A 12,040-nucleotide genomic window follows, 5' to 3' on the forward strand; every position below is an offset into this window, starting at 1 on the left:
CGGAGGGGTTGGAGTAGAGGGAGGAAAGGAGGGAGGGGTGGAGTAGAGAGATGGAGGGAGGGGGTGGAGTAGAGAGATGGAGGGAGGGGGTGGAGTAGAGAGATGGAGGGAGGGGGTGGAGTAGAGAGATGGAGGAAGGGTGTGGAGTAGAGAAGGATGGAGGGGCTGGAGTTGAGATGGATGGATGGATGGAGGGGGTGGAGTAAAGATGGAGGGAGGGGTGGAGTAGAGATGGAGGGAGGGTGTGGAGTAGAGAAGGATGGAGGGGCTGGAGTTGAGATGGAGTAGAGATGGATGAATGGAGGGGGTGGAGTAAAGATGGATGGAGGGGTGGAGTAGAGATGGAGGGAGGGGGTGGAGTAGAGATGGAGGGAGGGGGTGGAGTAGAGATGGAGGGAGGGGGTGGAGTAGAGATGGAGGGAGGGGGTGGAGTAAAGATGGAGGGAGGGGGTGGAGTAGAGATGGAGGGAGGGGGTGGAGTAGAGATGGAGGGATGGGGTGGAGTAGAGATGGAGGGATGGGGTGGAGTAGAGATGGAGGGATGGTGTGGAGTAGAGATGGAGCGAGGGGGTGGAGTAGAGATGGAGGGAGTGGAGCGAGGGGGTGGAGTAGAGATGGAGGGAGTGGAGCGAGGGGGTGGAGTAGAGATGGAGGGAGGGGGTGTGGAGTAGAGATGGAGGGAGGGGGTGTGGAGTAGAGATGGAGGGAGGGGGGGTGGAATAGAGGTGGAGGGAGGGGGTGTGGAGTAGAGATGGAGGGAGGGGGGTGGAATAGAGGTGGAGGGAGGGGTTGGAGTAGAGAGGGAGGGAGGGTTGGAATAGAGATGGTGTGGGTGGAGTAGAGAGGGAGGAAAGGAGGGAGGGGTGGAGTAGAGAGATGGAGGGTGTGGAGTAGAGAAGGAGGGAGGGTCTGGAGTTGAGATGGAGGGAGTGTAGTGAGGGGTTGGAGTAGAGAGGGAGGGAGGGGGGTTGGGGTAGAGAGGGAGGGAGGGGGGTTGGAGTAGGGAGGGGATGGAGTAGAGATAGGGGGAGGGGATGGAGTAGAGATGGGGGGAGGGTATGGAGTAGAGAAGGAGGGAGGGGCTGGAGTAGAGATGGAGGGAGTGGAGTGAGGGGGTGGAGTAAAGCTGGTGGGAGTGGAGTGAGGGGTTGGAGTAGAGGGGGGAGGGGTGGAGTAGAGATGGGGGAGGGAGGGGTGGAGTAGAGATGGAGCGAGGAGGTGGAGTAGAGATGGAGCGAGGGGGTGGAGTAGAGATCGGGGGGGTGGAGTAGAGATGGGGGAGGGAGGGGTGGAGTAGAGATGGAGCGAGGGGGTGGAGTAGAGGTGGAGTAGAGATGGAGCGAGGGGGTGGAGTAGAGATGGGGGAGGGAGGGGTGGAGTAGAGATGGAGCGAGGGGGTGGAGTAGAGATGGAGGGAGGGGTGGAGTAGAGATGGAGGGAGGGGTGGAGTAGAGATGGAGGGAGGGGGTGGAGTAGAGATGGAGGGAGGGGGTGGAGTAGAGATGGAGGGTGGGAGGGGGTGGAGTAGAGGGATGGATGGAGGGAGTAGAGAGATGGAGGGAGGGGATGGAGTAGAGATGGACGGAGGGGTTGGAGTAGAGGGAGGAAAGGAGGGAGGGGTGGAGTAGAGAGATGGAGGGAGGGGGTGGAGTAGAGAGATGGAGGGAGGGGTGGAGTAGAGAGATGGAGGGAGGGGGTGGAGTAGAGAGATGGAGGAAGGGTGTGGAGTAGAGAAGGATGGAGGGGCTGGAGTTGAGATGGATGGATGGATGGAGGGGGTGGAGTAAAGATGGAGGGAGGGGTGGAGTAGAGATGGAGGGAGGGTGTGGAGTAGAGAAGGATGGAGGGGCTGGAGTTGAGATGGAGTAGAGATGGATGAATGGAGGGGGTGGAGTAAAGATGGATGGAGGGGGTGGAGTAGAGATGGAGGGAGGGGGTGGAGTAGAGATGGAGGGAGGGGGTGGAGTAGAGATGGAGGGAGGGGGTGGAGTAAAGATGGAGGGAGGGGGTGGAGTAGAGATGGAGGGAGGGGGTGGAGTAGAGATGGAGGGATGGGGTGGAGTAGAGATGGAGGGATGGGGTGGAGTAGAGATGGAGGGATGGGGTGGAGTAGAGATGGAGCGAGGGGGTGGAGTAGAGATGGAGGGAGTGGAGCGAGGGGGTGGAGTAGAGATGGAGGGAGTGGAGCGAGGGGGTGGAGTAGAGATGGAGGGAGGGGGTGTGGAGTAGAGATGGAGGGAGGGGGTGTGGAGTAGAGATGGAGGGAGGGGGGTGGAATAGAGGTGGAGGGAGGGGGTGTGGAGTAGAGATGGAGGGAGGGGGGTGGAATAGAGGTGGAGGGAGGGGTTGGAGTAGAGAGGGAGGGAGGGTTGGAATAGAGATGGTGTGGGTGGAGTAGAGAGGGAGGAAAGGAGGGAGGGGTGGAGTAGAGAGATGGAGGGTGTGGAGTAGAGAAGGAGGGAGGGTCTGGAGTAGAGATGGAGGGAGTGTAGTGAGGGGTTGGAGTAGAGAGGGAGGGAGGGGGGGTTGGGGTAGAGAGGGAGGGAGGGGGGGGGTTGGAGTAGGGAGGGGATGGAGTAGAGATAGGGGGAGGGGATGGAGTAGAGATGGGGGAGGGTATGGAGTAGAGAAGGAGGGAGGGGCTGGAGTAGAGATGGAGGGAGTGGAGTGAGGGGGTGGAGTAAAGCTGGTGGGAGTGGAGGAGGGGTTGGAGTAGAGGGGGAGGGGTGGAGTAGAGATGGGGGAGGGAGGGGTGGAGTAGAGATGGAGCGAGGAGGTGGAGTAGAGATGGAGCGAGGGGGTGGAGTAGAGATCGGGGGTGGAGTAGAGATGGGGGAGGGAGGGGTGGAGTAGAGATGGAGCGAGGGGGTGGAGTAGAGGTGGAGTAGAGATGGAGCGAGGGGGTGGAGTAGAGATGGGGGAGGGAGGGGTGGAGTAGAGATGGAGCGAGGGGGTGGAGTAGAGATGGAGCGAGGGGGTGGAGTAGAGATGGAGGGAGTGGAGTGAGGGGTTGGAGTAGAGGGTAGGGGGGTGGAGTAGAGATGGAGAGAGGGGTGGAGTAGAGATGGAGGGTGGAGTGAGGGGTTGGAGTAGAGGGTGGGGGGGGTGGAGTAGAGATGGAGAGAGGGGGTGGAGTAGAGATGGAGGGAGTGGAGTGAGGGGTTGGAGTAGAGGGTGGGGGGGGTGGAGTAGAGATGGAGCGAGGGGTGGAGTAGAGATGGAGCGAGGGGTGGAGTAGAGATGGAGCGAGGGGGTGGAGTAGAGATGGGGTGGGAGGGGGTTGGAATAGAGATGGGGTGGGAGGGGGTTGGAATAGAGATGGGGTAGGGAGGGGGTTGGAATAGAGATGGGGTGGGAGGGGGTTGGAATAGAGATGGGGTGGGAGGGGGTTGGAATAGAGATGGGGTAGGGAGGAGGTTGGAATAGAGATGGGGTAGGGAGGGGGTTGGAATAGAGATGGGGTAGGGAGGGGGTTGGAATAGAGATGGAGTGAGGGGGGGTGGAATCAAATCAAATTTATTTAAATAGCCCTTCCTACATCAGCTGATATCTCAAAGTGCTGTACAGAAACCCAGCCTAAAACCCCAAACAGCAAGCAATGCAGGTGTAGAAGCACGGTGGCTAGGAAAAACTCCCTTGGAAGAAACCTATAGAGGAACCAGGCTATGTGGGGTGGCCAGTCCTCTTCTGGCTGTGTCGGGTGGAGATTATAACAGAACATGGCCAAGATGTTCAAATGTTCATAAATGACCAGCATGGTCGAATAATAATAAGGCAGAACAGTTGAAACTGGAGCAGCAGCACGGTCAGGTGGACTGGGGACAGCAAGGAGTCATCATGTCAGGTAGTCCTGGGGCATGGTCCTAGGGCTCAGGTCCTCCGAGAGAGAGAAAGAAAGAGAGAATTAGAGAACGCACACTTAGATTCACACAGGACAACAAATAGGACAGGAGAAGTACTCCAGATATAACAAACTGACCCTAGCCCCCCGACACAAACTACTGCAGCATAAATACTGGAGGCTGAGACAGGAGGGGTCAGGAGACACTGTGGCCCCATCCGAGGACACCCCCAGGCAGGGCCAAACAGGGAGGATATAACCCCACCCACTTTACCAAAGCACAGCCCCCACATCACTAGAGGGATATCTTCAACCACCAACTTACCATCCTGAGACAAGGCTGAGTATAGCCCACAAAGATCTCCGCCACAGCACAACCCAAGGGGATTAGAGATGGAGGGAGGGAGGGAGGGGTGGAGTCGAGATGGAGGGAGGGAGAGGTGGAGTAGAGATGGAGGGAGTGGAGGGAGGGGATGGAGTAGAGAGGGAGGGGGTGGAGTAGAGATGGAGGGAGGGGATGGAGGGATGGGGGGTGGAGTAGAGATGGAGGGAGGGGGTGGAGTAAAGATGGAGCGAGGGGGTGGAGTAGAGATGGGGGGAGGGAGGGGTAGAGTAGAGATGGAGGGAGGGGGTGTGGAGTAGAGATGGAGGGAGGGGGGGTAGAATAGAGACGGAGGGCGTGGAGGGAGGGGTTGGAGTAGAGATGGAGGGAGGGGGTGGAGTAGAGATGGAGGGAGTGGAGGGAGGGGTTGGAGTAGAGATGGAGGGAGGGGTGGAGTAGAGATGGAGGGAGGGGGTGTGGAGTAGAGATGGAGGGAGTGGAGTGAGGGGTTGGAGTAGAGGGGGGAGGTGTGGAGTAGAGATGGAGTGGGTGGAGTAGAGAGGGAGGAAAGGAGGGAGCAGTGGAGTAGAGAGATGGAGGCAGGGTGTGGAGTATAGAAGGAGGGAGGGGCTGGAGTAGAGATGGAGGGAGTGGAGTGAGGGGTTGGAGTAGAGCGGGAGGGAGGGGGTGGAGTAGAAATGGGGGGTTGGAGTAGAGATGGAGGGAGGGGTGGAGTAGAGATGGAGGTGGAGTAGAGTTGGAGGAGGGATGGGGGTGGAGTAGAGATGGAGGGAGGGAGGGGGTGGAGTAGGGAGGAAGGGGGTTGGAGTGGAGATGGAAGGGGTGGAGTAGAGAGGGACGGAGGTGGGGTGGAGTAGAGATGGAAGTGAGGGGGTGGATCAGAGATGGAGAGCGGGTGGAGTAGAGACGAAGGATTCGAGATGGATAGGGGGAGGGGGTGGATTAGAGATGTAGAGAGGGAGGGGGTGGAGTAGAGATGGACAGGTGGGTGGAGTAGAGATTTTTAAATGTTTAAATTGAATCTTTATTTAACTAGGCATGTCAGTTAAGAACAAATTATTATTTACAATGACGGCCTACCGGGGAACAGTGGGTTAACTGCCTTGTTCAGGGTGCGTAATGACAGATTTTTACCTTGTCAGCTCAGGGATTCGATCCAGCAACCTTTCAGTTTCTGGCCCAACGCTCTAACCACGAGGCTACCTAGTGCAGGGAGATGGAGGGAGGGGTGGAGTAGAGATGGAGGGGGAGGAGTCGAGAGCTCTTGGCTCAGTAAATATGTTTGTGGAGAAACCTGCCTGTCCACCTCACAGAGGAGGAGTCTAGGGGCGTGGGACACAGACAAAGAACAGACACACACTAACACGAGGAGGGAGAAGAGGACTTTTCTGTACACAGTGGATTTTACACTTGTGAATATAATTCATATTTGGAACTTTGCTCGAGGAGGTCTGTGTGTTAGTGTGTAGTAAAGTGTGCCTACGTTAGTGTGTTTTGTATGAGTGACTGTGAGAGCATGTGTGAGTGTGTTATGTTGTGTGTGTAACAGCCCGGCCCCGGATGGAAAGGGTTGTCGCTGGCTACTCCGAGGTCTTAGCTCCCAGCCATGGGGGGCTGCCAGAGTCACCCCTCTGCCGCGGATACACAAATAGTACCCCAGCCCTCTGACGTCAACAAACTGTAAGTATCTCTCCACTTCCTCTCTCTCAATCTATCCATTCCCCCCCTTCCCTCTCATTGTTCTATGCTAGTTCAGATTAGACTGGGTTTGTGAGTAGGGCTGGCAGTAGGTTGAACAGTTAGTTAGAACTCAAAAGATCTGAACTGAGGTGGAGAGAGAAAATTGGGGATAGAGCGAGAGACGTAGATACTGGGAAAAAGAGACGGCTGCTGGACATGGTAAACTGAGGAATGTTCTCTTTATAAGGACGTGTGTGTGTGTGTGTGTGTGTGTGTGTGTGTGTGTGGCACATATTTGTCTGATAACAACGGGGATATAGATTCCTTTTCTGAGGCAAAAAGCAGGAATGATGGGATTGTGATGGGATTGTGGTTCAAAAAGTGTTTAAGAAGAGATGGTGTGTGCTTTAAAAAATGTCATGAATATATAGGTTGCTTGTGTGGCTTTTTAAACAGACAGTTATGCTTGGTTTACTGTTTGCTTCGTCCACAGAGTGCAGTGAAACGTTAACACACACATACACACACACACACACACACACACACACACGAATCCAAAGTAGGTGGTGTGTTTATAGGTAAACAGAATCCACTGTGAGCCTGCTCTCTCACGTGTGTGTGTGTGTGTGTGTGTGTGTGTGTGTGTGTGTGTGTGTGTGTGTGTGTGTGTGTGTGTGTGTGTGTGTGTGTGTGTGTGTGTGTGTGTGTGTGTGTGTGTGTGTGTGTGTGTGTACAGGTGGTTGGTAGAGAGGGTAGTCTAAATAAAGGGGCAATTGTGTAGAGTAGAATAGGGAGGAAGTTTAGTTGACAGTTCCCTCAGCGTGGTAAAACCAGCCTGATCGCTATGTTCACCGCTAATTTACTATATTGATTCCCAATGTGACCTTCCTTCTGTCTGCACCATCCCCAGATGCTGTTTAAAAGCAATTCTGAAGATTCCTACATACTTTGTCCTGACCTTACCCTTTAACCCTAACCTCCCTCTGTCATCGTTCACTTGCTCTCTGTCTCTCTCTTTCTCCTGTGGACAAAGGCCATGCTGTTTTGCCAATAGGACACACACACCAAGGCAACCCCAGCAGGGACTGAAACTCCTCATAGAGAACAGAATGTGTCTGTTATCAGTGTAACAAGGTCACACGCACACACACACATTCTCAAATACACACACAGATATCAAGGTTGAAAGTATTTTCGTTGCTTTCACTTCACTGACTGTGTGTTGATATAGTCAGTGGAAAACATTGACAGTGTAGTGTAGTATAGTGGAAAACTTGGACCTGCTTTGCATGAAGTCAAATCTCTCTGGCTCCAGTCCCTGGTTTAGACTCTCTAGGACAGAGACATTGACCAATATCACAATACATTTAATGTGTCTGTGGTTATAATGCATTATAGCAAAGTATTACCCCTCTCACTTTATCATCTCCTCAGCCCGCCCCTCCTCATCTCTGATTTGTTAAGCTGAACAGATGCTTCCGTAACGACCAGACACACAGCTCTTTAACCTCATTACACAGGTGCATAATTAAATCGCTTTAGCACCCATGAGCACCGGAGATAACCAAGCAAGCACATTTACACTGAACCAAAATATAAATGCAGCATGCACCTTTTTCAAAGATTTTACTGTGTTACAGTTCATATGAGGAAATCAGTCAATTTACATGAATTGATTAGGCCCTAATCTATGCATTTCACATGACTGGGAATACAGATCTGCATCTGTTGGTCACAGATACCTTAAAAAAAGGTATGGGTGTGGATCAGAAACCCAGTCAGTATCTGCCTCATGCAGCGCGACACATCTCCTTCGCATAGAGTTGATCAGGCTTGTGGAATGTTGGACTGGATAATGGCAGGAACTGGAACACACTGTCGTATATGTTGATCCAGAACATCCTAAACATGCTCAATGGGTGACATGTCTGAACTGGGACATTTTCAGCTTCCAGGAATTGTGTCCAGATCCTTGCGACAAGAGGCAGTATATTATCATGCTGAAAGGTGATGGCAGCGGATGAATGGCACGACAATGGGCCTCAGGATCTCGTCACGGTATCTCTGTGCATTGAAATTGCTATCGATAAAATACAATTGTGTTCGTTGTCCGTAGCTTATGCCTTTCCGTACCATAACACCCCCGCCACCATGGGGCACTGTTCACAATGTTGACATCAGCAGACCGCTCGCCTACATAACGTCATGACGTCTGCCATCTGCCCGGTGCAGTTGAAACTGGGATTCATCCGTGAAAGAGCAGAGCACACTTCTCCAGCGTGCCAGTGGCCATCGAAGGTGAGCATTTAAACTAAGCTAGCAGTGTAATTAAAAGTATAATTTAATTCTTCAGTGAAAGTTAAGGAAGTTATTTAAAAACCTTCAAATAAACAACATTTTCCATCCTCTGAAGTCGGTTATGATGCCGAACTGCAATCAGCTCAAAAGCCTGGTGAGGACGACAAGCACGCAAATGAGATTCCCTGAGACGGTTTCTGACAGTTTGTGCAGAAATTCTTCGGTTGTGCAAACCAACAGATTCATCAGCTGTCTGGGTGACAGCTCTCAGATGATCCCGGAGTGGGGAAAGTCAGATGTGAAAGTCCTGGGCTGGCGTGGTTACACGTGGTCTGCAGTTGTGAAGCCGGTTGGACATACTGCCAAATTCTCTAAAAGGACGTTGGAGGTGGCTTATGGTAGAGAAATTAACATTAAATGATCTGCCAACAGTTCTGGTGGACATTCCTGCAGTCAGCATTCTAATTGCACCCTCCCTCAAAACTTGAGACATCTATGGGCATTTTGTTGTGATAAAACTGCACATTTTAGAGTGGCCTTGTATTGTCCCCAGCACAAGTTGCATCTGTTTAATCAGTTTCTTGATATGCCACACCTGTCAGGTGGATGGATTATTGTGGAAAAGGAGAAAAGCTCACTAACGGGTGTAAACAAATTTTTGCACAACATTTGAGAGAAATAAGGTTTTTGTGTGTATGGAACCTTTCTGGGAACTTTTATTTCAGCTCATGAAACATGGGACCAACACTTTACATGCGTTTATATTTTTGGTCACTGTAGGTCCTTGGAAGTTGTGACAGAGAATGTTTTTGGTTTCCCATTGGTCTGGTAACGAATCTTCCTGACCGGTAAAACAATGTTGTTTTTTTTTACTTTTTAAGAATGGGAGTGAAAAAGTTGCTTGTTCTGGGAGTACATTTTTTAGTTTGCAGGGAGGTTCTGAGATTGTTTTATGAACATTCTGAGAATGGAAATGATTGGTTATGTGAATGTTTTTAAATTACTTTTAATAACACTGCTAGCTTAGGTTAACTGTTTTGAACACAGATAGGAGGACATTGAAATTAATTTGCTTAGGCATTTTATTGTGGCACGGTGTCAGTGAGATATTCGCACTTATGATCTTCTATTCTCTATCCTTTGAACTAGTCCACTGCACCACCGGGATGGCGCTAGTGTGTTTATTTAAAAAAAAAAATTCAAAGCTTTCTTTATTCATTTTAGTCTATTCAAACAGACCCCATTTCAAAGTGCGGCCAATACACCTGAACAAGATAGAGAATAGACAAAGTTTTGTTGACACTGAGAACGGAATGTATATATTTTTTAATAATGTTCTTAGAACATTCTTTGAACGTTACTAATGTTTTGTGGGTTTTATGTAACAATAACAAATAGAACTATGAGGAAACCTGTAGGAAACGTTACGCTGAAGTACTGAAATTCCCACAGAAGAAAGTTGTTTCTTAATGTTCTCTGAACTATTGGAGAACATTCCCCAATGTCAAACCAGTTGGAGAACATTCCTTGAACGTTACCAAAATTGACAAATCTAACCATGTTTAAACTTTAAGGTTAAAGTAATGAAATAACCACAAAAATAATGATTTTTTTGTCAAATTCCTTAAATGTGCTGAGAATGTTCCCAACCAAGCGACTATCCTGCACCATTCCCAGAAAGTTGTGGGAAGGTTGTATGCAAAATAACCATAGGATAACCATGCTCTCACCAAGCTCTAAGAAACATTGTACTACAACATGCATGAATATATACCGAATGTGTATTTCAGTATGTATATATTCACACTCGCTGACACACACTGGCTGAGATAGAATATGCCCAAAGTTCTGTATGATATATCTCACCTCAAAACCTCCAGTTTACAGTGTGGACTCCCTTGTCTTCCAGAGAGCAGCTGTACTCCTAAATCCTGCAGTTCATTGTTACTCAGATTCAGCTCTATCAGGTGTGAGAGATTTGACCTCAGAGCTGAAGCCAGAGAAGCAAAGCCTTCCACTGTGACTTTACAATTCTCAGCCTGCAATGGGAGAAAAACATCTCAGCTCTACATGAAGGATCAATTTATATTTTCTAACAAATTAGTTTTAATGGCATATTTGAGCGATGTCATTACTTCCGTGTCTTCGGTTTACAGTGTGGATTCCCCAGTTGAGCAGAGAGCAGCTCCAGTCCTGCATCCTGCAGTTTAGTATCACTCAGGTCCAGCTCTCTCCTAGATTAGAGGAGTTTGAGCTGAGAACTGAAGCCAACACATCACAGCATTTCTGTGTGAGATTACACCCTTTCTGCCTGAATAAGAAAAAAAAGAAGTGACAGATGGGGTCAAAAATGTATTATTACCAAATGAAATGGGAGAGTGCAACCAAATATTAATCATATAAATTGTATAGCTTGGTCACTCCTAAATATTGTGGATTTTTCTGAAACAGTTAATTGTACTAACAAATGAGTTAATACATACTGTAAGGTAGTGTGTACACTTATTACTTTGAAATGATTAGCAGGGCACCAGTCTAGTTATTGGACCAACTGGTTTTCTAAGAAGACCTGATTTATGAGTTATTTTAGTAATAACTCTATAAGACTACAATTAGAATAATATAGTGGTAAATGTATTAACCTGAAGGCATGAATTAGTTGAGAGTCAATTGGAGTTATTTTCCAGAATAACAAGACAAACACAAATGGTTTTCAGAATGTTATGTGTTACCTGGGAAGAGACTGCAGCAGCAGCTGTGTGTGTGAGCATATAGTAAACCATATAGTCCAGACTGCAAACGATGTAATCTGATGACTGCAGCTGGAGCAGTGGAACATGGACACTTAAATACTGACAGACACACTCACACTTTAACTGTGTGTGTTGTATTGTTTAGGGGAGATAATAACAATGAGCTGGTGTTGGAGGAGCGTCCCTATCTGCAGCATCAGTATGTCTCTGAGAGGATCACACACACCGACATAACCGCCCTCACCGCCCTGCCACCCGGACTGGACCAGGCTGAGTGGCTCGCCAGCAACAGTCAGTATATATATACACGCACGCACGCACGCACGCACGCACGCACGCACGCACGCACGCACGCACACACACACACACACACACACACACAGGGAATTCAGAAATGGGAGCCTTATTTGGGAGTGTTCGGGTTAAACATAAAGTGAGTTAGGGTTATGCCAAGATTAGAGTTGTGGTTGAACCAGGATGTGGACATGAAGATACGGTTACTTTAGGGTTATGCCAAAAGAGTTAGGGTTAATTTTGTATATCCCTAATCCCAATATTGCATTACTATAACCTAAACTGTTTCTCTCTCCCCCTCTCCAGCGGTAGCTTTCTTTAAGCATATTAACCTGTTCTCCAGTACCCTTTCTGAGTTATGTACTCCTACCACCTGTCCTACAGCCTGCGGACCAAATAACATGTAAGTCACACTCAAACACACACACACACACACACACGTACGTACGTTAATATTCACACTCATGCAGACATACCCTTCTGCTCCCTCAATGTGTCTGTGTGTAGAGTGTATACATGGACAGACGATCAGGGGAAGAAGTTGAGGTGTTCCGCTCCTCTCTACTTTGACTATACCATGTCCTACATCCAAGACCTACTGACAGATGAAGATGTCTTCCCCACCAGAGCAGGTACGCACGCACGCACGCACACACACAGTGTGTGTGTGCTGCAGACATTCACTGCCCTACTGATCATCAACCAATGACTACAACATAACAAACCAACTGATCTATCAGTCAATCAAATACTCAACCCTTCTCCCCTTTCATTCCCACTCCCCCACTACCTTACACATCATCCTCTGCCTCCTCACTATTTCCCTTCCCT

The 12,040-nt window shown here is 49.6% G+C and overlaps 1 protein-coding gene across 5 annotated transcripts in view; it reads left to right on the forward strand.

Annotated features, from left to right (window-relative positions):
* LOC135524320 (serine/threonine-protein phosphatase 6 regulatory subunit 2-like) overlaps positions 1-12,040 on the forward strand; it is a 38,950-nt gene that overhangs the window by 26,085 nt on the left and 825 nt on the right. For all 5 annotated transcript variants that reach the window (XM_064951765.1, XM_064951760.1, XM_064951761.1 and 2 more), the window contains 3 exons: positions 11,061-11,206; positions 11,516-11,612; positions 11,717-11,841. In XM_064951765.1, coding sequence (XP_064807837.1) covers positions 11,061-11,206; positions 11,516-11,612; positions 11,717-11,841 — 368 coding nt within the window. The remainder of the gene's footprint in view (positions 1-11,060; positions 11,207-11,515; positions 11,613-11,716; positions 11,842-12,040) is intronic.

The sequence above is a fragment of the Oncorhynchus masou genome, chromosome 31 (genome assembly GCF_036934945.1).
Source record: "Oncorhynchus masou masou isolate Uvic2021 chromosome 31, UVic_Omas_1.1, whole genome shotgun sequence".
Lineage (NCBI taxonomy): Eukaryota > Metazoa > Chordata > Actinopteri > Salmoniformes > Salmonidae > Oncorhynchus > Oncorhynchus masou.